This window comes from Crotalus tigris, unplaced genomic scaffold (genome assembly GCF_016545835.1).
Source record: "Crotalus tigris isolate CLP2741 ecotype Arizona unplaced genomic scaffold, ASM1654583v1 scf7180000024339.11422700, whole genome shotgun sequence".
Classification (NCBI taxonomy): Eukaryota; Metazoa; Chordata; class Lepidosauria; order Squamata; family Viperidae; genus Crotalus; species Crotalus tigris.
In genome coordinates, this window is record NW_024100509.1 from 4,067,004 (window position 1) to 4,094,760 (window position 27,757).

The window sequence follows — 27,757 nt, forward strand, 5'->3', positions numbered from 1 at the left end:
CGCTGCTGCTGTGAGGGGACGGAGACGGCGTTCCCCCCCCCCCTCCCACGGCTGAAGCTTGGATCAACGCGCGATGCTTACGGACGGCACAGCCGCCCCGACTCCCACCGGCGATGAGGAAATAGACTCGGTGACGCCCCGTGCTGCCCCGGCCGCCATCGTTGAGGCCTCCACGGCCGGGCCTAACCCATTGGGGTTACGGGCCGTACGCCTCTTCGGAGAGGCTGGGCCCTGTGGGCCGATAGGCTCGGCAACAACTTCGGGAGAGGCCGGGGCTGCTGCCGCCGCTGCCGCCCTCGACTTTAAACTGGCGGCCGCTGTCCTAAGAAGTGGGGGCGGCGGTGGATCCGGCAGCGACGAGGACGAAGTGTCTGAGGTGAGAGAGGCCTTCGCTCCCGCCCGGCTATCCGCGAAGGATGGTCGCTGTCTCGAACGGAGCTGGGTGCCAGCCCCGCCCGTCAAGCTTCGGGATCCTTTCTGCAGGGCCGCCTTGGTCGCATAAAGGAGGGTGGAGACCCAGCCACACGCCCCAACAATCAAATTGGCCCCCGGTTGCCTCTCCGATTTTAATATGGGGAGGGCCGAGGCCTGTTCTTCTTTCTTGATTCATTGTGTAAGGGAGAACAGCTAGAGACGAGCCCTGCACGCTCTTTATTAGCGCGTCTCTCTCGCCTTACCTGTTCAGGTCTCGATGATGGCGGAAGCGATCTTCGCTTTCCGCAGAATCTTCTTTCCCGCGCCTGCAAGGGTTTTTACTCTGGAAAGTTGTGCTAATTGCTTTTTCGGGGCTGGCGAGAGATCTGTGAGGGTAATAAAACGACCTTTTTGTGTTAGTTTTAACGTGTAAATTTAATTCAGATCCCTTTGACTGGAATTGTATTTCATCTTGATAGATTTGTGTGTGTTTAGATTCAACTGAGGATCCTTCTCAATGTATGAGTCTTCAACTTCATCTCGTAGGTAAAAAAGAGTCTAAACTGCATGTATTTTAAGAATGCCAGAATATTCAGATAGATGATAGTTTGATCTGGATATTCATATGGCTTCTCACATTCAAACTTAAATGTGCCTAATTAGACATGGAGGAGCATCATTTATAGTAGTTTGCACATAATCATGTGGTTTATTTCCTGAAATGAATAATTGCTTTCAGGTGTCTGGGGGGAAAACAGCAGGTACTATTTTCACCCTGGATATCATTTTTTAAGGAGGCATGTTGTTTATGGTAATGGGTAATGCCTTTATTGTAATTTGTTGCATTATTTACTTTTTATTTGTATCTTCACATCATATGAACATATTACAAAATCTTTTAAAAGACCACAGACTAATAGTGGTCTTAATGGGAATTTTGAAGGCATTTATGTGTAATATAGAGAATGCCTTTAGAATTAAAAATTAATTACAAATATTTGTTGCAAAATTCAGATTTGTTTTCCCAGAAGGATTTAGATAGGGTAGCATTAATACATTTAAAGAAAAATTACAGGTCCTTGATTTACAACCATTCATTTAGTGACCATTCAAAATTACAGTGGCACAGAAAACAGTGACTTATAACAGTTTTTTACTTAACAGCCATTTCATTATCCCCATGGTCACGTGATCAAAATTTGGATGCTTGATAACTGGTTCACATTTATGACATTTGCAATCCTTCTGACAAGCAAAGTCAATGAAGAAACCAGATTCACTTAACAAATGTGTTACTTAACAAGTACAGTGATTCACTTAACAACTATGGCAAGAAAGACCATAAAATGGGACAAAATTCATTTGTGACTGGACACACAAGGAATTTGTCTCCAGTGCATAAGCTCACAATGCTTATTGTGCATAATTGAGTATAAATTCTCAATTCCATTCAGGAAAAAGATATAGAACTGTCAAAAATATTGGAACATGGCTCTCTACTTGAATCTTTTTTATATGATGGAGATGCTAATTTGATCAGGGTCAGATTATTAAAGCTAACCAGATCTTGGTTTAAGTTCTCTGATTTTTACAATAAGAGGCTACTGCAAACAATTTTCTTTAAGCTTTTGTCTTTTGAAGGGTATCTTCTCAGTAGCCTGGTGTAGGGTCTGTATATATTATGTACAGTTTGATATGACTGTTAAAGAGAAATTATTATTAAAATAGAGGCAATGTATGTTCTTCAATTTATGTGGAAGTAGTAAGCTGCTATAGCTGTAAGATTTTGAAGTGGTCTGCAGAAAAAGAGCATTAAACCCCAACTTTAGTTTCTATATCAAAAATGTAGATTTCATTTATTAATTATTTCAGACCCTTACCTTCATTTTCCATGTTTATTACTTAGCATTCATGTTTTCTTAGGATCAGAAGCTATGCCATAGCTCTGTTTGTATTTTAACTTATAATATTTCCTCTGTCAGCTTGCCTGTGAATAATCTGCGTGACTGCTTCAGATTATTAGTTTGGATATTGAATAATGATGTTTTACAGTGTCCATGCACGTATATTAGATCTTTGGTGGGTCTGGGGGTTTCAATATTACCTTACTTGAGGGGAATGGAAGCAGCTACTCAGGCTTGCTAGTCAGACATTTAAATGTGAGTTATTGGTTAAAATTATGGCTAAGTCAGAATTTAAAATCACAAGTTGTAGATATGTTTTATAGAAATTTACTTGTTTTTATAGACCTAGATCAGACATGTCAAACTCACGATGTCATGTGACGTCACGTGACATATCAGGACTATTTTGCCATTGTCTGCAATGGGGTGGGCACGGCTTCTGCATGATACCTCTGGGCTGCGGGCCAGCAGTTTGACACCCCTGGCCTAGATTATACATTTTACATCTGAGATTAATATAAACTTAATTTACCTTGTTTCAGGTACTTAAGCTGGTTCACTCTGTGCTAAACCATAAGACATTCAGTTTTGACTTAATTCTTGTACAAATCCAGCTATTATGATAAACTAAGGTTTACAATCATAATTTAATATAGTGTAAAACTAAATTAAACGATAACAAATCACCATGAAGAGGTGGCTGATTCACCAGCCAACATAATGAGTGACTAGTAAACTGGCTGGTTGTAGTTTGCTATGTTAGATGATACAGTAACCACTTTACTATAGTTGCATGAATGAATTAGAGTTTGGGTTGGTCTTGTACGTTGTACACTCACTGAAATCATAGAATTTTAGGATTGGAAGGGACCTTAGAGGAATCTGGTCCAATCCCCTGCCCAGTGCAGAACTCTGACCATCCCAGACAAATGGCTATTCAGTCTTTTCCTGAAACCTCCAGTGATGGAACATTCACAATTTCAAGATGAAGCTGTTCCATTGCTTAATAGCTCTCAGAATTAAGAAATTCCTCATTTCAGGTTTGGATCTCTTACTGTAAGGCTTCTACCCATAGGAAGCTCTTATCGTACGCTTGGGTGCTCTGAAGAATAAATCCATACCCGCTTCCCTGTGTCATCCCTTCGTGTATTGGAAGACTGTTGTCTTATCCCCTATTAGCCTTCTCTTTTTTAGGCTAAACATATCAAATTCCTTTAACCGTTTTTCATAGGATTTAGCCTCCAAGCCCCTTACCATCTTTATTACTTTTCTTTGTACTCTCCAGTTTCTCAGCATCCTTTTCGTCCTAGTGACTAGGATTGCGCACCATACAGTCATACTATCACTTCCCATGATTTTGTCGTCTTACCTCTTGGTGCAGCCTAAAACTTCATGTTGTTTTGGCAACTGCAGTACATTGCTGTTCATGCTAAGATGAGGAAAAATACATGAGTGAGGGGGATGTAGATAATTGCAGAAAGTAAGTTACTTGAATTCTTACCGTTCCCTTTTTATTTTTAAAATCACCTTGCATTTCATGGGGTAGTTCCCTGTTTCAAAGAAGATTGCAATTGGGATCTGCCATATCACCCACAAAATAGAGTTTTTAAAAAAAAGAGAGAGAGAAAACTAAGGAGAAATCGACTTACCTACCTTCTCTCTCTCCCCCCTCCATCTCTTTTTTCCCCCTCCCATCTGATCTCAGAGCTAGATTCCAACTGGGAAGAAAAGCTTAGAAAACAAATTGGGTAAGTGAGCCATGTGTGAGAGAGGCTCAGATTTACTCAACATGTCACTGAATTTGACCCACTACTAAATATGAAATTGTACACAATTGTTTAAATTTCGCTATCCTAGGTTTGCTGCCATCATATTTGTATTATAGAAGATTCTTAAAAGCTTCAGTCTGATTGTGCATTTCAGGAAAAGTTTATTCATCAAGGCAAGGACTTGATTCAAACAAAACTTTGATCCATAATGTGGTTTGCTTGTTGGTAACTGAAAGTATGAAACTAGCAACTGGCAGTTGTAAACTCTGGTCTGCCGTTAGTGATTATGTCAAGGAAAAAATCCTGCTGAGCTCTCAAAAAATGTCAGAGTTCTCTCAATGCACTTAGAAACCATTTATCTGAATTCAGTGATTTGGTGCACATTTTTCAATAACATGATTTGGTAAAATAATTATTGGATAATTGGATTTGTGTTAGATGAATTCACATTCTAAATTTCAAGCAACCAAACTGTTCATAAACGCAATACGTGATTTTAATCTGTGATCAGTACTTGTCAAATCTATCTCTTCTTGACATGATCAAGATCTTTACAAATTATTTTTTCTTAATACGTATTTTTAAATAATAGTTTAGTTATAAATCATATTTCCATTTGCACTTTGGTAGTAGCTGCATTCTGAGCCATTTTGGTGGCTCAGGCTAAGGCACCAGACTAGAAACCTGAAGATCATGAGTTCTAGTCTGCCTTCGACATGAATCCAGCTAGTTAACCTTTGGCCAGTCATTTTCTCTCAGCCCTAGGAAGGAGGAAATGGCAAACTTGGCAAGAAAACTGCAGCAACCTGTAAAGGCAGTCTCTGAGAATTGGAGAACTTTCCATTTTTATGACAACAGAGATGGAAAAGTGATCAGTATTAACTTATGAGGCAGTGGTGAGCCAGGGACCTGAATTTACCAGCAGTGGTATGAAGTGGTTTGCAATGTTTTCTGACTTTTCTGACTTTCACATCTTTATGAACAACAAAACACCATCACTCCATTAAAATAAAGTGCACTAGAATAAGAACCTTTTTTTGCACAGAAAAACTATGTTTTATCACAGAAAACAAGTTCCTTGGTTCAGAATTCCTATATATTTTATTAAATCAAGCTTCAGAGTATGGATTTTATTGTTAATGTATATGCTATATTATCATTCTTACAAATAACAGTGCAAGGATATAGTTCACTTTTTAAAAAGAAAATGTTTTAAAAGCTCCAGTTCAAAAAATCCAGTAAAATATTAAAACATTTTACCCATAAATTCCTTAAGTATCTGAAACAAGGCAACAGTGTCAACAAAAAGTGCAGAATTTCCATTAAGCTTAGATGAACAGATACATTGAATAAGAATGGAATTTCATAGTTGGGTATGCCTATTGAAATATTTCTCATATTGTTAACATAGTGAACTGATTTTCAGATGTGATTCTTTCAAGAAAGCATCATCATTAAATCTTTTAAGTGATGAGGAGGTGTCTTAAAGAGCAGGTGATCCATCAAATGCTCCTAAATATTGTATTTGTATATCATCCTGAAATTACAGTAGTGGCTAACTAATAGCCCATGGAAGCCCTTTAGAACTAGTATAACATGACTGGTATGGTATAGGTGAGGATAGCCTTTGCTTATTTTGTGTAAGCCATAGGTCGGCAACCTGCGGCTCCAGAGCTGAGTGGACTCACGGTGTTCTCCAAGAGCTGAAAAGCTTACTGGGCGGAGCTCCTCCCTTTGCTGCGTCTCTGCAGGAAGCAGGAAGGGCAGGAGAGAGCTAGCTAGCCCAGCTATGCTAGCTCAGGAATTCTGGGAGTTGAAGTCCATGAGTCACAAAAGAGCCAAGGTTGCCTACCCCTGAGCTTGTTGGAGAACAGCTTGAAGCCAGCTTGCCAGTGAGCAGAAGATTGGAGAGAGGGAGAGGGGGGGAGAGAAAGAGAGGGGGGGAGAAAGAGAAAGAGAGAGAGAGGGAGGGAGGGAGAGAAAGATAGAGAGAGGAGAGAGAAAGAGAGAGAGTGGGGGAAGAGGACTGGCAGACCAAGGACAGAAAGAGAGAGAGAGAGAGAGAGGGAGAGGAAAGAGAAGGAGAAAGAGAGGGGGGGGAGAGAGACAGAGAAACCCTTTTGACATCTAAAATGAAGATAACACTGCATATACCCTTTTTTACCTTTATGATATATATGTATGTATGTATGTGTATGTATGTATGTATGTATGTATGTATGTATATATAATGGTAAAAAGGGATATATGCAGTGTTATCTTCAGTTTAGATCTCAAAAGGGTTTTGCGGCTCCCAGTGTTTTGTTTTCGGTGGGAAACCGGTCCAGGTGGCTCTTTGAGTATTTTGGGTTGCCTACCCCTGGTGTAAGCTATAACTTCTGGAATAGCTTGATCCAATCTTGGAGCTTTGAATGGATCAGTGTGGTCAAGTTATTCTTTGTTAACAAAGGCCATTATTGGAGCTGGAAGAAAGCACTCCATATTATGGAGTTTCACAAGCCTAAAATCTGCCCCCATAATAAAGCACAATATGTTGTGTCTCTTCATAAATGAGAATAATTGCAGAATTCCTGGGCAGTAATTTAATAAGACTGGAAATAGGATTTGGAATTTACAAAATCATTTTTAGCTCTTTTTGTAGTCAAGATATACAAGTCAGAGATTTAAAAAGTGAAATTACTATTTTTATAGTCATGCTTTAGTATAGTTTTAGCATCTAGTGGCGGATTTCTTACTGTTTAGTCCATCTCCTTGAAATATACTAATTGCTTAATGGAAAGGGGTCTTCATAACTTAGTTATTTAACTATGAATTAAATAAGTTATGGATATACTTTTCCATTTAATAATTATGAATTAACTATGAATTAAATAACTAACTTGCTAAGGATTCAGTAGCTTTAGACATATTCTTACACTAGTGTTGGTAGAGCAAATAATTAATTAGATTAATGTGTGAGCCAGGTAATTGTATTCAATATGATTGGAAAGTTTTTGGTATCAAATGTTTATCATTTCTAAAAAAAAATTGTTTAATCTGATTTTCTTTCCAGTGGTTTAATTATTAAGATACAGTAAAATAAAATTTTATCAATAAAATGAGCATACCAGTAGTACAATTCCTTATAAAAATGTAAAAAGAGTTTTAATAAATCTGTACTGTTCAAGTTTTGTCTTTAAAATCCTAAAAAAGATTTTACTGCCAAACTAATCAAAACAGGTTAATTTATATTTATATAAGTGTGCAGAGGAAATGATATTATGAAACTTAGCTTCAGTGTTGGAGGTGCTTGGATTGCTCTGATCAGTAACAAAATCAAGTTCATTTCCTAGCAAGCCTCGTACCAAAGGTCAGTCAGCTATATAAATATTTATATGTAAGGGGCAGGGCAATAGAATGTGAGCTGCCAATTCCACCTTTACTTAGAAGGGCAGATATATACAGTACAGCAAATGGACCCTATTATACTAGCTTGTTAATAGTATTGAAAGAAAACGTTTAATTGAGCCAATGTAAAGACCCACCTATATTTCAGCTCTATAATACTCAAGAGATAGGGAGAGATACCTTCTTAGGCATTTCTACATAGGAGAGATTGGAAATCAGATGTTCCCAATTATGCATTTCTACTTAATATTTTCAGCCAAAGACAAATACAGAGGAAAACTGATAAGCTAGAAGCTGCTTTTTCAGTGTCTTTTTACACAATAAACAATATTTTTTTTAAAAAAAAAATCCTATTGGAGCAAAGATAAATTTCAGTGAAGAACTGATAATGAACCAAAATCTCAACTGAAATTATACCACAAGGATAGACCATAGAATATCGGATTAAATCAGCTCTTTAATGTACATAATTTGTAAGGAAATGCTGTAAAGTAGCTGACATGTTTTTACTTCAATAACAATACTGACATGATTCAAAAACATACACTTTCTGAGCACCTCCTACAGAGTATTTTGTATATATCTTCCCAGATGTTGAGATTGAGAAGGCAACCACCAAGTATTTCAGTAATCTTATGCTTAATATATATCTCCTATCCTTTTTCCATTTTTTAAAACAAAACTTTAGATTTTTATAGTTCTTTAGAATTAAATTAGGTGGCAAGTACCTAGGGAGTTTTTCTCAAGCCAACAGATTTTTCTGGCGGATTACATCATCCTATGCCACGGTGTGTTGTAGTCTGCCAGGAAGCTGGGAGATGTACTTTGCTAGATCAGCAAAACTTATGATCAATGTAATTGTATAAAAATTAAATGCATTATTCTTTTTTGAGTAAGTATTGCTTTAGACAAATTTCTCCCATTAACTCTAAAAATTACACTTAGCTTTCAGATGTTATTGCACAGCTGTTGAACAACAAGCAGGTTTTTCTTTATGGAGGGTATGCCAATTTCCTCTATAGCTTTTCTCCAGATATGAAAACAAAACCAGATTTCTTAAACTTAAACCACACCTTGTATATGAATCTTTATATGTGAGATTATGTATTTTCCAGCTAGGTGCTGAAAATTTAAATTATGATTAAAATAGCTTGGCAATATCAATATAAAGTTTATTAATAACTAAAATGTTCAAATGGAAAATAGGGCAGAATTATAGTAATAATATATTAAACTTGTATGCTGTCTGACATTGAATCTGGATGGCTCACAACAATCCAACAAAGAAATAAAAATCTGTAAAGAATAAAAGACAAAAATAAAACATTCCAGGCATTATGAAAGGGGTCCACCTCTCCAAAGGTTTGAGTGAAAAGCCAGTTCTTTACAGGTCGTCTAAATGATAACAAGGCTTTATGTGACCATAACAGACTTATGACCTCACTTCAGTGGTTGTCATTATGCAAATCACCCAAGATTGTTAAGCAAGACATCCTGTGACTTTGCAATTTTACTGCTGACTTCTCCATTGACACTGCTTATCAGAAGCTGACAATCAAGTGCACAAAGATTAATCATGTAACTGTGGAACACTGCACTGGTTGTAAATGCCACTAGTGGTAAAGCACACAAATTTCGCTCATGTTACTGCAGGGACACTGACAATCAAAGTTTTTCAGTTGTAACAGCTGTTGTAATTTAAGCAGTTAAACAGAACAATCATTATATGAGGACTATATGTATCCTCGAGTCTGGCTGGCCTATACACAGTCACTGACTTTGGAAACTCAGTTGGAAACAGTTGCTCCCCATCCAAACTTGAATAATCCTTATGCTGGGACTGTAAATATTAAAATATTGTAATGGCGATTAGCAGAATTTTCTGAGCTTGGATTAGCCCTTTCAGCATTCCTAGCATGGAACAAAACAGGTTGTTCAAAGATATGTTCTAACCTCAGGACAAAGTGAGAAATCCTCTTCAACATAAACTGTTCTTATATCCCAAAATAATTTTTTAAATAATTCCACATCATGGTGACTTGGAGTGCAGTATGTAACCAAACACAGATTGTATCTTATGCTGTTTGTTAGTGTTAGAAAACTAATTGTTTGGTATAGGAATTTTTTTAAATGTTTTCAACACTTATAAAACTCATTTCCTTGGCCTCTTTTTATAGGTTGATAGTTCTTAGTATGTACAAATCTATTTAAATTATTGGCCATATTGTATTAAATGAGGGATCAAGAGCTTGTCTTGAACTCCATTGTTCTCTACAATGGAACACTTGAACCATTTCAAATATTGTTTGATTTGAATATAGAACACTCAGAGTATTTTGATATTTGTTCTGTGAAGACAACCTACATGTGAAATTCCAATGGAATGTTCCAGTAGGGCTGTTTTATTGTAAGGTCAGCTTTTTTCCTGTTTCATACATGCTCTACTAAAAACACTTGTTTACCTATTTAAATAATCAAAAATGCAGAAACCATTAATTTTATCATAGCTTTGTATTTTTACTAAATATAACAATGAACTGTTCTATGGGATAGCAACTACAAAGATTTATTGCTTTGAAACTGAGAAATAAATGCTTATATTGTACATAATTACTACTTTTATAAAACAATACATGTTTTGGACATGAAATATGTTCTTCAATGGCACCAAGAATACTTCCATATTAGCACAAAATGATACCTAGAATTATTCCTATGTCAGTTCAAATATCACATTTCTTTATTAAAGTAATTCATAAACAAATATTAATTAACTCATAAATAATGAGTATATAATCTTCCTTTTTCTTATTGATAAAACATAAGGAAAAAGAGTAAAGGGAGATAGCAAATTTGTTAGACCATAAGAGTTCTTCTGAACTCACATTGAATTCTGTTCTTCATAAAAATGTAAATACTTGTATTCACATTTGTAGTTATTAGAAAGTTGGACAATGAAAAGAGATTTTTGCATACTTAATGTGCATTCTGGATTTTTGAATTAATGAAGCAATTTTATCCCAACTTGCAGCCCACTTAAAATCTTTCTTGACAGGGACCTGGCTATGGGCCATCATATAAGGTGACAAAGTTTGCCCCTTATAACCATGGCACCCTCAAGTATCAACTGAAAGCTTACTTTTTTATAATACACAGTCATAAGGCATGAATGTTCCTTATAACTTTAACTTCAAGAGGAAATGTTAGGACATCACAAAGTATGTATATTTGCTATTAGGTTTATGTCCTACCTTTCTCTCTAGAACACAAAATGGTATATATGGTAATCCAGATTTATCCTTATCAGAAGAATCCTGTAAGGTAAGTATAATTAAATTCTCATGGAATAGCAGACACGAGTAAAGGTTTGTTCTACATTAATTTATTGTACATTTGTTTAGAGGCATAAATCACTGGGAAAGACGAATGTATATATAGTTTTTACCCCCTAAGGAAAATTGGATTAACATTCACAGATGGAATATTCTTGAAAAGTTGTACTACATAGGACAAAAGGCCATTTTTTTCCATACTGGCCAACCAGATGCGTTGGAAAAATGACATAAGTAGGACATTATTCTAATATCTTCCCAGTTACGTTTCATATCAGCTAGAATTTATGGAATTATATAAAAATTGTATAAAATTGTATAAAAAATAAAAACCTTAAAATAAATTTAATTAAAAATTAAATAGTTGGTAAAATGTTTCTTTTGACCATTTTCCTGAATACTTGGGGAGTACAGTTCCACATGTCTTACATGCAAGACATGTAAGAAGGTTTCCCCCCCCCCCCCGCCCCCATATGTCAGAAAAACTTCTGGCAGCAGGGAATCTTCAAAGAGGCTTCTCCTCATGACTTAAGTAACTAGACAGGTTCATCTTGAGAGAAACAGGCCTTAAGCAATTTGGGGTTTAACAGGTTAACAGAAAAACCTTAAATTGTGCCAAGTAAACAAATGCCAACTAGTGCAACTCTTCTAGTATAGGCATTGTATGATTTTATGAGCTTCCCGTAATATTTTAAATAGCTATTACGAAAATCAGAATGCTGGATTAATAGTCTTTTGCAGCAGAGTTCTTTTGTTTTATTACAAGATCTTCAACTTTCTTTTAACATTTATTAATATAATGATATATTCAAAGGATTCACACTAGAGCTTTCATGTATAAGATATATTGTAGCAATAGCTTTTTTTTAAAAAAAATGTACTTGCTGCTGACTAATCACTATATCCAGGGTCTTTTCAAGGTGAGCCCAATGTATTATAGAAATGGAATGGTGAAATGCCATTCAAAGATGAAGATTTGTTCAGTCATTGTGGGTTAATATTTTTTATTTTAGAATATATATTAATGAAGAATTATCCTAAACCTAATTGTTAAAATATGCTGTTGATCTTGATCCTATAATTGTATGAGTTAACTCAATTCCTCCCCTCTCCCAATTTATCATAAAACTTGTTTTCTGTTTTGATCTTTAATATTTTTTTCCTTATTTCTTCAATAGCATAAGCCAAAATATTTTTTAAATCCCATAGAATAGTACTTTAATAAAGTAATGTACTTTATTGTAGATTAACTATTTTGTTTCCACAAAATAAGTTTTTTTTTTCAAATTCAAAACATGCTTATCTGACAAAAAGCATTGCTTCATGAAATTAGTCTTTTGTGTAAGCTTATATAGAATGATTTTGCATAAGTTGTCTTAAATTTTTATTGTAAAGGCTTGTCTAAGCTTATCTTTATATAATTACCCTGAATGATGTAAATAACCGGATAGAATTATTCTATATGCTGTGTGATGCATGCTTTGTTCAAGTAATATTAAAATTCACTAAGAGTGAGAAGCTGAACAACCAGTGGTGGGGTACAGCAAAATTTGGGCTTAAGCCAGCGGTTCTCAACCTGTGGGTCGTGACCCCTTTGGGGGTCGAACGATCCTTTCACAGGGGTCACCTAAGACCATCGGAAAACACATATTTCCGATGGTCTTAGGAACCGAGACACCGCTCCGCATCCGTCTCCACATGGCCTCCTCCACCATTTGCAGAGAGAGAGAGAGGCACTTTCGCTTCCCTTCTCTCTCTCTCTCTCTGTCTCAGGCAGACTTACCTCCTGCAGGGCTCCTGATTGGCCCTGCGCCCGGGTGCCCCACCCCCTGAGAGAAGCACGGCCAGGGCCTCGTCGCCTTGGAGCTGCCCAGGGAAGCCCTGGGATCCCTGCTGGGAGCAGCCCGCTGGAGGCTCTGCTGAGTGGAGCAGCCCTCCCACAAGCCACGGCCCAAGGGAGACCAGCCCCTGCGATCCCCAGCCAGTCTGACCATTGGACCCGCTGGCCGGAAGGCGCACTGGAGTCCAGGCTGCCGGGAAGGAAGAAGGAGATGCAGCAAAGGTAGAAGAGGAGAGCCACCTCCTGGGGCCCGGTGCTGGCGGCGGCTTCCTTGCCCTCCTCTTCCTCCTCCCCTTCTTCCTCCTGCTGTCCCCAAGGCGGCTTGGGTGGGCGTCGGGACGAGAAGGGTGCCTGGGGGGGAGTAGCCGGGCTGGCATGGGCTGCACAGCACCAGCCCCCACCGCGGCTCCATCGGATGGGCGGAAGGTGAGGCTGGGCAGCACAGAGTCCCGGCTGGGGCGGTGGCAGCGGTTTCCTCGCCCTTCTCTCCTTCCTTGTGCCTCCTGGGTGGCTCGGGCGAGTGCTGGAGCAAGAGGGGTACCTGGGAGGGAGCAGCCGGGCTGGCGGGTCACACGGTACCAGCCCCCACCGTGGCTCCATTGATGGACGGAGGACGAGGCTGGGCAGCACGGAATCCCGGCGGCGGTGGAGACCCCTGACGATGCTGCCGTGCCGCCGGAGCCTCTGCCTCCCGACCTGCTCCCCCTCCCCACCCATTCGGCTGAGGAAGCGGCGGGGCAGTGGCCGGGTCAGGGGCGGCATCAAGGAACCCCAACGATGCTGCCGTGCCACTGCCGGAGTTGCTGCCTACCATCCTGCTCCCCCTCCCTGCCCATTCGGCTAAGGACGCGGTGGGGCGGTGGCCGGGCCGGGGGTGGCGGCGAGGAACCCCGACGATGTTGCCATGCTGTCGGAGCCGCTGCGTCCTGTCCTGCTCCCCCTCTCCGCCCGTTCAGCTGAGGGCGCGGCGGGGGCCAGGCGCGGCGGGGACCCCTGGCGATGCTCCCGTAGGAGAGAGAGAGGAAAGAGAGAAACAGAGGAAAAGAGAGGAAAGAAAGAGAAAGGAAGGAAACAAGAGAAGAGAAAGAGAGGAAAGAGAAGGGAGAGGAAAGAGAAAAAGGAAAGGGAGAGAGAAGAGAGGAAAGAGAAAGAGTAGAGAGGAAAGAGAAAGGAAAGAGAAACAGGAAAAGAGAGAAAGAGAAAGGGAGGAAAGAAAGAAAGACGAAAGAGAGAGAGAAGAAAGAGAAAGACGAAAGAGAGAGGAAAGAGAGGAATGGAGCTTCTCCAACCAGACTGGGCGGAGCTGGCGGAGCGGTCTTCCTGCCCCCCCTCCCCGGCCAGCTGGATGGGGGGTTGGGGTCACCACAACATGAGGAACTGTATTAAAGGGTCACGACATTAGGAAGATTGAGAACCACTGGCTTAAACGATGATAAGAGAGTAAAGTATGTATGCTCCTATATTTCTTCCCTATAGCCCTTTACAGATGACCCAGACTCTTTGTAGATATACTCAAATGTATCCACTTTACAGATATGACCACTTACATCTGCTCAGGATTAGATATCGGTTGGGGATAACTAGAAGTTTATAGAGTGGCATCTTGAAATCTCTGGATTCTTCTGAGTTTTTAGCATAAATAAGTTAGATCCTTATACTACAAAAGCTCTGCCATTTAGGCACTGGACCTATGTCTAGGGTTGGTGTAGTTAGCTGGATATGAGAAGTATTTAATGCTTCTCTGAGGTACTGTGATTTGATATTAGTGTTGAAAGACATTTTAATGAGATTATCTCTTGATCTACCCAGACTGGACAATGTCTGCCTAGTCTTGAATCCCTTGTTTTTGAAATAAATTGTTAAGAAGGTGGAGAATTAACTGCCAGACTCTTGCAACTACCCTGAACTGAAAGTGATTCCTTCCAAACATGATTATCGCAGAATTGTTTTTAGTAATATTTACTGAAAAGAAAGAGATGTGGTTCAGAAATTCCAGGCATTTAATGAACAATTTCTCATTTAAAGCTAGTATATCTCTACATTTGGGCACAGAAAATTATTTTTAAAAAACAGTCTTCCTTTGTTCCTGCAAGGAACAAGTCTTGAATTTGCACCTGACTGTTTTTTGTAACAATCTCATGACTGGTTTCATTCTTATAGCATCTTATCCCTCAAGCTTTCTTCCTCTCCTTAGGGTTTGGGAGTCTATATTTCTTACTCCAGGAAAAATATACAGTTTAATCATAACATCAATTACAAATAATCATAAGAGGAAATTGATAATCTAAATGGATGGAGAGAGTATGGTCTGACTACATTATTCAATTGTTATTGATGCCATCATCCATTAACTCCTACCAGTTTTGGGGGTTGGAAGCACTGTTTTTTGGAGGGTTTCACTTTTATCTTAGTGGCCAACTATCAGATGGTAGTAATGGAGGAAAAGCAATGGAGCCTATGTTTCCTGTCTCCCATGCATTAAATCATTGGGAGAGGTAATCCCTGTTAGGCATCCTTAGATGTACGAAGTAAAAAAGATGATCTTGATGGGAATATGCAGGAACTGCTACCTAGGCACAAAGGGCTAGAGCACTCTCTAAGCCCAGAATAGCCAGATAACATACGGAAGAGGCTCATGCTGCTCTAATTCATTTAATTACCGTATAATGATGTCAGCCCCACTAAGTGGACCAGATTGCAAATTCAATCTACCATTGAAAATACATTTATTGAAATTGATTATTATAACAAAATCTTACCAATCTGATTGTCCAGTACAACCACCTCTTTTTGTAGGATCCTTTGGCTAACTTCAGCTAGTGTGGGAGTTGTAGCCCTTCTAAAACAGAGAGATGTTGGAGATCTGTATGTAGGTGGATTGTTGCAGCTTGTTCTGCATGGTAATTCCTTTGATGACACTAAAAAGTTACAATTGACATCAAATGGAACAGACAAGATCCCAACAAACCCCTCCATTGCAAAATAATTGCTATTTTGTGATTACTGGAGTCAGTGATTCAAGTTCAAAGTACTGGTCATTACTGTAAAGCTCTACAAGCTTAGGCAGCAAGATATTTTAAGGATGAGTTTGTTGAAAATGTTTCTTCTCTTCCATCAGATAGCTGAGAAGGGTCTTGTCCTAATCAGACAGCACAGTAATAAAATTGATGAAAAAGTAATTTGATAACTAATGCCTGCATTTATGGTCTTCACAGGCCCCCCCATCAAAATGGCATATGCTGCCAATGGAGATACACTCGGACCCCTCCCCATCTCTTGACCTTTCTTTTTAAAAGGGTCTTTGATGTTTCAGGTGTCTAATGAAAAAGGAATTTAAAAACTTACTATTTTTTATTTATCATATTTGGTTCATTGTATTTTGAGATTGCTCAATTGAATTGTTAGATTGGATTAAACAAATTTTATAAATGAATGAATTGATTTTTTTGGCAAAATGTCATAAGGTTTTAACATTTCAAACAATCTTTATTTCTCTACTTTCTCTGTGTAGCTGAAATTGTACCATTATTGCTTCTTGGAAACAATGTGGTTAAAGTATATAATTTAAGAGCACTGAAGGGAACCTGAATATTACTTATGCATTTGTATTTTTATACAGCATTGCTGTTTTAAGTAGTACAAGTTATCCTCAACTTATTATCACAATTGGGACTAGAATTTCTGTCACAAGGTGATGCAGTCATAAAGTGAAATGTCACATGGATGCATCACTTAGTGACCACAATCCCAGTTTGTTGTGATTAACTGAGAGCTACCCCATCTAAGCCATCTGGGGTTTGGCCCCTTCCAACCCTGAGCCTCAGTATGGTAAGAGATTTTCCAATGCGTCTTACCTACCCATCTCTCCCCATCTCTGCTCCTTTGTTCCCCCAGGGTGATAGGCGGCCCTAACCCAGACCCTTGTCCTTGCAACCCTGCACTCTAAGCCCCAAGGCATCCTCAGTTGACCTTTGGCGTCTTCTTTCTGCTGCTGCTGTCCATGTATGCTGGACTGGCTGCTGGCCTGGGCTGGGCTGGGCTTGGCTTTGACTGAGAAAAAAAACAGCTTGTTTGCAAAGAGCTTCAGGTTCCAAAAACAAACCTGAAAGCGGTCCCTTTGCAAAGAGCAAAGATGGGCTGAGCAAGTTTTTTTTTTTTTTTTTCTTTTTGGAACCCAAAGCTTAGCCTTGCTCAGAAGCTCTGTGCAAAGGGACTGCTTTTTTATTCCTCAGTCAAAGCCCAGCCCAGTCTGGCCCAGCAGTGAGGCTGGGCATCCCTGGTCAGCAGCAAGAGCAAGAAGAAGCTGAAGAGCGGCAGGAAGCCAAAATGGATGGGTGGGAGGTAGGCAGGTAGGAGGAGCTGAAGTGCCCCTGTAGTTTTAAGTACAGGTGGTCATAAGTTAACTACCTTTAAAAGTTGGTATATTGATAGGCAACATGGAAATTCAATGGGATAAGGATTTATATTTATATTTGTAAAGTAAAAATATTCTCAAGTGACTTATATAGAAATAGAAAACTTGTAGACATGCTAATGAATTTAGGAATTGTTTTTAAGTCCAAAAATGGCAGTAGAATTGCATATTTTATCTTAAGTCTTCAATTTTTCTAATGAAAGACTAGTTCTCCATGTACTAATTTTTCGCTTTAAAAGTCACTTTCAAATTTTTCACTTTAGAAGACCAAGTACAGTTTAGATACATTATTTTCCTCCTAGCAGGTCAAAGAGAAATACTGCTGATATTAATCATAATTTTGGAGGATCAGGAGTAAATATTGTTTCTTTCAGCTCTCCTATGTAATCAAATAAATAATGCATCAAGTCCAACAAAATGTGTATTAGTCAAACCATTCAAACATTTCATATGCATTAGAAGAACATTATTGGCAAAATACATAAAAATGTGTGTCTTGCCTTACAAAAGCACTGCTATTGAATTTTCTGGGCTGATTGGCCCTCAGCAACAACAATATGTTGACCATTGTTAACATTTTAACTTTTTAATATTCTAGGCACACTCAGTCTAAAAAAGTTGCCATTGTTTTATAGTGAATCAGAGTTGGCTAATTCAGGAAGAATAGAAAGCCTACATTTTATCTGTATTTTTTTTAAAAAAAAAAATTGTGGTGTGCCATGATTACTTAAGGCAGTACTATAGGTAGTCCAGTTCACTTAGTGACTGTTCGGTGTTAACAACAAACTGAAAAAAGTGACTTATGACCATTTTTCACACTTTATGACTGTTGCAGCATCCCCATTGTCACATGAGCAAAATTCAAACGCTTGGCAAATGACTCATATTTATGACGGTTACAGTACCCTACGGTTATGTGATCACCTTTTGCAACCTTCTGACTAGCAACGTCAATGGAGAAGCCAGATTCACTTAATAACCATGTTACTAATGTAACAACTGCAATGATTCACTTAGCAACCATGTTATTAACTTAATAACTGCAGTGAATCAGTTAACAACTATCTCAGCAACATAAATTTTGAGCTCAGTTGTGATCATAAGTCGAGGAACATCTGTATTCTGTCTGAAATTTCATGCTTCTGTAATATTTGGTCTGGAAAAATAAAATATTTAAGAGGGATGAGATAGTATACTCTAGTAACATATCTCCTAGTTTTATTATGTGTTAGAATCAACTTTTATATTTTTCTTCAAATAGGTCGAATCTTTTATTTTGGACCAAGAAGATCTGGATAACCCAGTGCTTAAAACAACATCTGAGATATTTTTATCAAGTGCTGCTGAAGGAGCAGACCTACGGACAGTGGATCCAGAAACACAAGCAAGATTAGAAGCTTTATTGGAAGCAGCAGGTAAATTTTTTAAAATTGGCAGTATTTTTTTTTTTTTTTTTTAGGATGAACTAATTATTTAACCTGAGGAAATAGTTATCGTAATACTTGGCACTTTTAACAACTTGAAATTAAAGCTAACAACAGAATTTGAATTTTTGTTGAATTGAATGAAGCTATTTTTTTTAAAGAAGTGTTTTTAAGGAATGCAAGAAGTAGGAACAAATTAACTTTTTAAACAGATTTTCCTAAAAAGAAGACATGGTTATCTCAATTAAGATACAGATAGTATACTTCGAATAGTGGAAAATTCTAAGACCATAAAGTTGGAAGAGACATTTAGGTAATTCAATAAAATTATTTTCGCAATGCAAGGAAACATTATTGACAGGTGGCTGTTCGGCATCTCGTTGAAAATATCTAGTGAATGGAAGCTCATTACTTCTCCTTATACTATTCTACTATTAAATTCTAAAAAGTACTGGGAACATTTCTAAGATTTGATTAGAAAATTACCTTCCTATAGCTTAAATCCATAAAACTATAAAGCAGCAGAAAGAGACAAGAAAGGTTTATTTGGGGAATGCACAGACATGTCTCAAATATGGTGAGAAGGGGGAAGGTGAACTCCACCTCCTTGCAGTATTTGAGATGTGTTTGTGTGTCCCCAAAACAAGCCTTCCTCTTTTCCTTCCAATGCTTTTGAAATGGGGGAAGAGGGAGTCAAGCACATGTCTCAAACATAGTGAGAAGGGGAAAGGAAAACACTATTCCTCCTAATAAGAGTTCACATATACTTGAAGGAAGCCTTCCCTCTCTTTTAAAGCCCTTCCCTAGCAGAGAGAAAGCTTCCTCACTAACCAAAGTCCCTGGTAACTGCTGACTGATAGGATGGGACTCTGAATAGTGTAGGGGAGGAGAGCTAAACCCAATCTGGCAGGGGGGGGGGATGGGTAAAGGCTGGGGCAAGCACTGCCACAATAGTGAAACCTACCAATAGGAAGGAAGCCACTGGCAGGACAGTTCGATTGCTGTTGCCGTGCGTGGGGAAAGGCTTGGATTGGGGCAGCTTTAATGGCTTCTCCTTCCCTCTGACCTGCCTGTTTCCTGCCTTCCCATCCCAGTGTAAGGCTGAGCTGGGGCTTCCCATTCTAGGGCAGACTGCAGCTTCTTTCCCAGCGTCCCTGCATTCATGCCACGTTGCAGCACCCTGTCCGCTCCTCCCCAAGGCACCCTGTGCTGGGACATTCACTTAACAATCCATACAGTCAGTTAGCAAACACAATTAATTTTGGGGTTGTTGAATGAAATGGTTCACTTAATAAATACCACAGTTTGCATCTTAATAGGTAGGTCCCTTATGGTCATAAGTCAAGAACTAATTGTATTGATTTGTTAATATTTCTCAAAACCTTTAAAATGTAGGTTTTATCACCCTATATCTACTTAGCAAAATTAAGAGACAAATAATCATAATATTTTGTTAGGTTAGTTGTAACCTAACCTAGTTAGCAGCCTGTCTGCCAGATACAACCACAGTAAACACTACTACTGTTTGCTGATATTTTTGTTGTATTTGGAAATGCTGGCTACAAAAATTGTGACTCAGATTTGTAGCAGGAAAAAAGTGATAGATTTTTGATACTAGTATTGGTTAGCAAACTGGACAAACTTGTTGAAGTTTGAAGTATGGAAACATCAAGTGGGAAAATAGGGGAAGGATTAATAGACAGAAATAACATAAGGAAACAGTTGTTCAGCTTCACCCATAAATATATATAATGAAAAATGGGGATACTGGATTTGTTCATATTGCAAAGGAGGAATTGGAAGGTTCCTCCTCCATCATTGGTTGGAACAATGGTTGGAAACTGACCAAAGAGAGAAGCAACCTGGAATTAAGGAGAAACTTCCTAACAGTGAGGACAATTAACCAGTAGAACAGCTTGTCTTCAAAAATCATGGGCGCTCCATCACTGGAGGTTTTTAAGAAGAGACTGTACAGTCACTGTCTGAAATGGCATAGGTTCTCCTGCTTGAGCAGGGGGCTGGACTACAGGACCTCCAAGGTCCCTTCCAGCTGTATTCTGTTCTATTCATTGGAGATTTTTTAAGAAGAGATTGGACAACCATTTTTCTGAAATGGTATAGAGTCTCCTGCTTGAGAAAGGGGTTGGATCAGAAGACCTCCAAGGTCCCTTTCCAACTCTTTTATTCTTTATTCCATTTTATTTATGCTGCCATAAAGTGTGGTGTCACCACTTAGAGACAAGTCTCACAATTCTATTTCAGAAAATATAACAGAATATGAACATAGTTATCGTCAAAAGTTGCGATTGTGTGAGTTCCTTGCTTAATGTTGGTAATGGAACCATCAGAAATGTCACTAAGTGGTGCGGTCTCGTGACATCACGTTTTACCTAGGGTCTGTAATCCGTACTCTTCAGGCAGAAATTAGGCGTCCAGTTCAGCCCCTCTACTCTAGTAAGCCTCCGTGCTATCAGCCCCCTTTACCACAAAGATCCTGCAGGAGAAGAGCAGTGTGGACAACCGTGGGTTCTGGCAGGGTGAGAGCTGTGAACCATAAACACCAAGCTTTCGCTATGTCCCTGCACAACAGTTACAGTGCCCTTGCTGACCTTAATAGGGACATTAAGGAGACAGGTAAAGGTATTTGTGAAGATAACTCAAATAAGCAGGGGATTGTGGTCCAAGATGAAGAACTAGATTTTGACAGGGAGAAGTGTGAATCAGGTATTGCACATCAGTCATGCAAGAACAGAAAGGCACCCAAAAAGAGAAGCTACCTTCTGGTAGGTGATTCAGTTATAAGGGATGTAAATTTAGGAAAGGACACAGAGGCTTCGAAAGAGGTCAGGTGTCTTCCAGGTGCTACTGCCAGTAGGGACAAGAAGCGTATTTCTAAAATAATCAAGAATGGCAGCAAGGACTGTGATGTGGAGTCTATTGTACATCTTGGCACTAACGATCTGTCCCAAAAAGATGTACTCTCTGTGCAGAACAATTTCCAGAGCTTGGGGAAGGAACTTAGCAGAATAGGCTGTAGGCTTACTTTCTCAGAGGTTTTACCAGTGTATAAGGAGCAAAACGGAAAAGGCCAGCGCATAGCACAATCAATATGTGGCTAAAGGAGTGGTGTAAAGGGGAAGGCTTCGGATATATTAGTCACGATGTCAGTAGCTGGTCCAATCAAAAGATGTACAAAAGAGATGGTTTGCATCCATCAAAAAAGGGACTGAGTTACTCGGCTATAAATTCACAGATTTTCTGGAGGGAAATTTAAACTAAACAGCGGGGACAGGGAGTTAATTGATACGGAACAACCCTGTCCCCGGCAATTTAAAAATTATAGGGCTATCAGTGCATGTAGCATAGATGTGTGTGTGGACAAGAATACCAACCTTGCTATCAAGCAAAATGAAGCCTCTAATAGCGAGTGCCACACAAAGTACACTAACCAAATAGGTGGTAAGATAATAGGGGAACTCAGGCACCACACAGGTTATGTAGAAAGGAAACACGGGGCCACTTACAAAGGACTCAAATGTTTATACACCAATGCACAGAGTATGAACAGCAAACAGGGTGAACTAGCAATTCAGGTTAAGGAGGGCAGATACGATATTGTTGCCATTACGGAAACATGGTGGGATGAAACACACAGCTAGAGGGATTTAAATTATTTAAAAGAAACAGACCAAATAAAAGAGGAGGTGGAGTTGCTCTCTATATAAGAAATAACTACATCTCTACAGAAATAGAGCACAACAATGATAAAAACTGTCTTGAATGCATTTGGGTCAATATAAAAGGGGGGGGGGAAATGACATTGCCATAGGTGTATACTACAGACCACCCAACCAAACAGAGGAAATAGATGAACTTTTTGCTAGTCAGCTAACTAAGGTATGTAGGAAGCACACCACAATAGTAATGGGGGACTTTAACTACCCTGACATCAACTGGGAGACAAACTCCGCACCAAGTGGAAGATCAAACAGGTTCCTGGCAAACCTAGCAGACAACTTTGTCTCCCAAAAAGTAGAGAATGGAACTAGGGGATTAGCCATTTTGGATCTAATTCTCACTAACAGAGATGAAATGATAGAAGGTGTTGAAGCCATAGGAACCCTGGGAGGAAGTGATCATGCAATATTGGAATTCAACATTATGGAAGCACAAGCAATAGAACACAGTCAAACTAGAGTCTTGGACTTCAAGAGAGCTAATTTCAATAAACTTAGAGAGGGCTTGGGAAGGATTCCATGGATGAGAATCCTCCAGGGGAAAACAACTCAAGAAGCTTGGGAAATTTTGAAAAATGAGATAATAAAAGCACAATCTAGCACAATACCAACGAAGAGGAAAAACAACAGCTCTCAAAAGAAACCAGCATGGCTGCATAAAGAACTCTCTGACAAATTGAAAGATAAAAAGGACAAGTATAGAAAGTGGAAGGAGGGGAACATAACTAAGTCAGAATATCAGCAAATAGCCCGAGCCTGCCAAGATGAAGTGAAGAAAGCCAAGGCTCAAAATGAACTAAGGCTTGCGACCAAAGTCAAAAATAACAAAAAAAGCTTCTTTCAACATGTAAAAAACAAGAAAAAAGTGAAGGAAATGATTGGTCCATTAGTGGGTGGAAATGGTAAGAAGGTGACAGGCAACAGTCAACAGGGAGAAAGCAGAACTATTTAACTCATTTTTTGCATCTGTCTTTACACAAAGGGAAAAAACAGACCAACCTATCAAAAATAGTGCCATAAAAAACAAAATAGAAACACAAGTTAAGATAGGCAAGAAAATGGTAAGTGAGCACCTGTCCAGCCTAGATGAGTTCAAATCGCCAGGACCAGATGGATTACACCCCAAGGTTCTCAAGGAACTGGCAGATGTGATATCGGAACCACTGAACTATATTTTTCAAAGATCCTGGAACACGGGAACTACCAGAGGACTGGAAAAGAGCTGATGTAGTTCCCATCCTCAAAAAAGGGGAAAAAAAATGGATCCAGGAAATTGCAGACCTATCAGCCTGACCTCAATACCTGGGAAGATCCTGGAAAAAATAATCAAACAACGAATCAACGAACACCTAGAGGCAAACAAAGTCATTACTAAAAGCCAACATGGGTTTTTCAGAAATAGATCATGCCAGACAAATCTTATTGCATTCTTTGACCAAGTGACAAAATTAGTGGATTAGAGGAATGCTGTGGACATAATTTACTTGGACTTCAGTAAGGCATTTGATAAAGTAAATCACAACCTACTACTTGATAAGATAGAAAAATGTGGGGTAGACAGCATCACCACCAGATGGATCCGTAGCTGGCTGACCGGCCGTACTCAGCGAGTGGTCCTCAATGGAACTACATCTATATGGAGGGAAGTGTGTAGTGGGGTACCCCAGGGCTCTGTTCTGGGCCCAGTGCTTTTCAACATCTTCATCAACGATTTGGATGAAGAGATAGATGAGGAACTCATCAAATTTGCAGACGACACCAAGCTGGCAGGAATAGCCAACACTCCAGAAGATAGGCTTAAGATACAGAAGGATCTGGACAGACTTGAACACTAGGCACTAACTAACAAAATGAAATTCAATGGTGAAAAAAGCAAGGTTCTACATTTAGGCAAGAAAACCCAAATGCACAAGTACAGCATAGGTGGCACCATGCTCAATAGTAGTAACTGTGAGAGGGACCTCGGAGTCCTAGTAGACAATCACCTAAATATGAGCCAGCAGTGTGCTGCAGCTGCCAAAAAGGCCAACACAGTGCTAGGCTACATTAACAGAGGGATAGAATCAAGATCACGTGAAGTATTAATACCATTCTTCAATGCCTTGGTAAGGCCACACTTGGAATACTGCATCCAGTTTTGGTCACCACGATGTAAAAAAGATGTTGAGACTCTAGAAAGAGTACAGAGAAGAGCAACAAAGATGATTAGGGGACTGGAGGCTAAAACATATAAGGAACGGTTGCTAGAATTGGGTATGTCTAGTTTAACGAAGAGAAGGACAAGGGGGGACATGATAGTATTCCAATATCTCAGGGGCTGCCATAAAGAAGAGGGAATTAAGCTATTTTCCAAAGCACCTGAAGGCAGGACAAGAAGCAACAGGTGGAAAGTAATCAAGGAGAAAAGCAACCTAGAACTAAGGAGAAACCTCCTGACAGTGAGAACAATTAATCAGTGGAACAGCCTGCCTCCAGAAGCAGTAAATGCTCCAACACTGGAAGTTTTTAAGAAGAGACTGGACAGCCATTTGTCGGTGTAGGGTTTCCTGCCTGAGCAGGGGGTTGGACTAGATGACCTCCAAGGTCCCTTCCAACTTTACTACTATTACTATTACTATCATTAGCGATAGAAATTCCAACTTCAATTGTAATTAAGAGAGTACTATCTGTACAGTACATCTATTCTTAATATGTTTACTATTTGTATAGAGCAGCACCCCCCAATGTTTTGGACCCCAGGTAGTTCTGTGGAGAGAGGCTTTTCCTCAGACTGGAGGGGGTGGGGTTTCGCATGGTGCCTGCATCCCGCAGATGGGCCTTCACTTGTTTGCGTAGCCTGGTTGCTGGCATGCTGCGGCCTGGTGCCGGTCCATGCACCAGGATTTGGGGACCTCTGGTATAGAGTATTCATTTTTCCTTTATGTTTGTCATGCTTTAATTATATCAAAAGTGTACCATTGAAGTGCTATTTACATGAGCTGCCTTTAAAAAGTATCTGGAAACTAATGAAGAGTTGAGGAACTTGTGGTTCTACTATGCTCCTGAACTTCCCCTCTCAAAGTTCTGCTGAGAATTGTAGTTCAATAATATCAAGAATGTCATACACACCCACTTGAAGCTTTACTTGATTAGAATGTCATAATCAGCTTGTTGAATGGACCAACCATTGCAATATGTGACTCTTCTAAGAAACGCCTGCAAAAGTGGAGTGTCATTTTATAACTGATAGTTCTTATTTTTAAGCTTCTAAAAGGCTTGGAGCTGTATGTAAGAATGGATAAACCTTCTCCTGTGCACACCTGCTTGTTAAGATATTTTTCAAAATATCTAAATCTGGTACCAGTAAATTTAAGTTAACTGAGATCCTGGTTGCATTTTAGATATTATATAAGGAATATTGGCTTTGGGGTGCCTGTGTGTAGTATTGTGGTTAAATGTCTGTGCAGATTCTCAGTTTTCCAGGTCATAGCTTTCCCAAAGGAGTTTTTTCACAAGGCAACTGGACTTCCTTGTTTTTTCTTTGAAGATGTTTTGCTTCTCATCCAAGAAGCTTCTTCAGCTCAAAGCTGAAGAAGCTTGTTGGATGAGAAGCGAAATGCCTTCAAAGAAAAAACAAGGAAGTCCAGTTGCCTTGTGAAAAAGCACCTTTGGGATATTGTGGTTAAAGCTATGTATCCTGATCCATTGTAACGTTCTGCTGATACTTGAATCTGCAGTCTGTGTCCCACATGGCCCTTAAAATATTTGTAGGAAGAGGAGCTTTGCTGAGATGGTGAAGGTACTGCAAATCAAGGGCAGTTAAAACTACAGGGAAGTTGATTAAGGGTAGTTTAAGAGGTTGCCTTTTTAACTGGTCTGTTCCCCTTCCCTAGAAATCTTCCCACAGGTGTTAAATAAACATTTGTCCAAAATATTGTACTAGATCTTGTACTAGTAGGATGCTAGATCCACAAAGCAGGGAGTTGGAAAAGAGGAGCTTTAAGATCCATTTTAACTTAACGGTTTTAAGAAATCTGGTCAATACCTTTGAAGTGTTCCGATGTGCATGGAAAATAGAAGGGAAGTGACAGTTTTTTACTGCCTCTGTCTATTAAAAGCCAACTGGGATGGCAGTAAGGAAATGCATAGAGGGATTGGGTGGGGGACTGATAAGGAAATAAGGTGGTAAATGTGAGTCACAATAAGAATGAGGGACAGGTGGATTTTGGCAAACAATAGGAATGTGACCCTGAAAGAGAAGTGGTTAAGATAGTTGATTTTTTTGTTCATGAGAGTTGCTTGTAAGAGAAGGGGAAATAAATGGGGGGGGCCTGATTTCAGATGATTTAAAAAAATAGAGTTGTGATTTGGGTTGAAACTCCACTTTTGTCTTGTTTAGGTACTACATGTTCTGTTTAATCCTTGTCAGTTTGCCACTTTGTAAAATGCTGTTGTGTTTTTGATAATCAAGCCTACCTTTTGAAAATCATGTCACCTGTTATAGTTTTTCAAAGATTCCAAATTCCCAAATTCCAAAAATTTCTCTGATGAAGAATTAATTGATTGTTTAGCTCATGTTTCTGTATTTAAATATTTTAGATAGGCAAGTTTAATTGTTAATTGTTTTGAGTAGCTTAGAGCTGAAAAGCTGAAATCTAAATGAAATAACAAAAATATTTAAAATTTTAAGAACTGTTGAAGTAATATATATAAGTTTTAAAAAGCACATCTAACAGTTTAAATATCTTCAAAATGTTAAATTCAAATTATTTACAGAGTTTGGCCACATAAATGCATACATTAACCTTGTACTCGAAGAAATAGTTGAAGTCTCTGAACTCTCTCAGCATGCTAGCCTTTGCATACTTGAAAAGCGATGAACATAACTATTCCCTTTAAAATTATAGCAAATTATGGCAGAGGTATTTGGAAAAATATACATTTTTAGAAAAGCATTGTTCCATTAATTTAACAAGCAGTTTATTAAATGATATAGTATCAATCTAATTTAAACAAAGCTTGACCACTTAGGTCCTTAGTCCAATGGAATACAATGGAAGTCTGACGAGTAAGGATTAGTGAAGATGGTTTTTTTGGGTAATAGGCTTAGCGTTAAGGCACCAGGCTAAAAACCAGGAAATCGTGAATTCTAGTCTCACCTTAGGCATGAAAGACAGCAGGTGACTTGTAGGCAGTCACTCTCTCAGCCCAACCCAACTCACGGGGTTGTGAGGAGGAAAAAGGAGTATTAGGTGTGTTTAACACTTTGAGATAGTTATAAAAAAAACTTGAGGAGGAGAAAGGGGTGGAACCTCTGTCAGACTCATGCTACCTTATTAATATATTATAATAATTGTAGTGTGTTAATAATATTTCCTTTTTTCTTTTGGTTGGATATATTTCCAGGACTGAGGGAAGGGATGGTCAACTTATGGGTTTTATATATATATAGTTCCCTAGTACTCTTAACAATTATATTGCCTACATGTAGTGGCAAAATTATGCTATGATCCATAAGAGCATAGGGTTTTGTTTAAAAAGAGTAAATCAGACAAGG

General features: G+C 39.0%; 1 protein-coding gene across 6 annotated transcripts in view; it reads left to right on the top strand.

Moving 5' to 3' along the window:
* The window catches only part of LOC120300239 (ankyrin repeat and KH domain-containing protein 1-like), a 128,235-nt gene continuing 100,478 nt past the window's right edge, over positions 1–27,757 (top strand). For 4 of the 6 annotated variants that reach the window (XM_039325998.1, XM_039326001.1, XM_039326002.1 and 1 more), the window contains exons 1-2: positions 1–376; positions 18,322–18,475. In XM_039325998.1, coding sequence (XP_039181932.1) covers positions 74–376; positions 18,322–18,475 — 457 coding nt within the window. In that variant the 5' untranslated portion in view covers positions 1–73. The remainder of the gene's footprint in view (positions 377–18,321; positions 18,476–27,757) is intronic. The other 2 variants (XM_039325999.1, XM_039326003.1) reach the window with 1 other exon arrangement.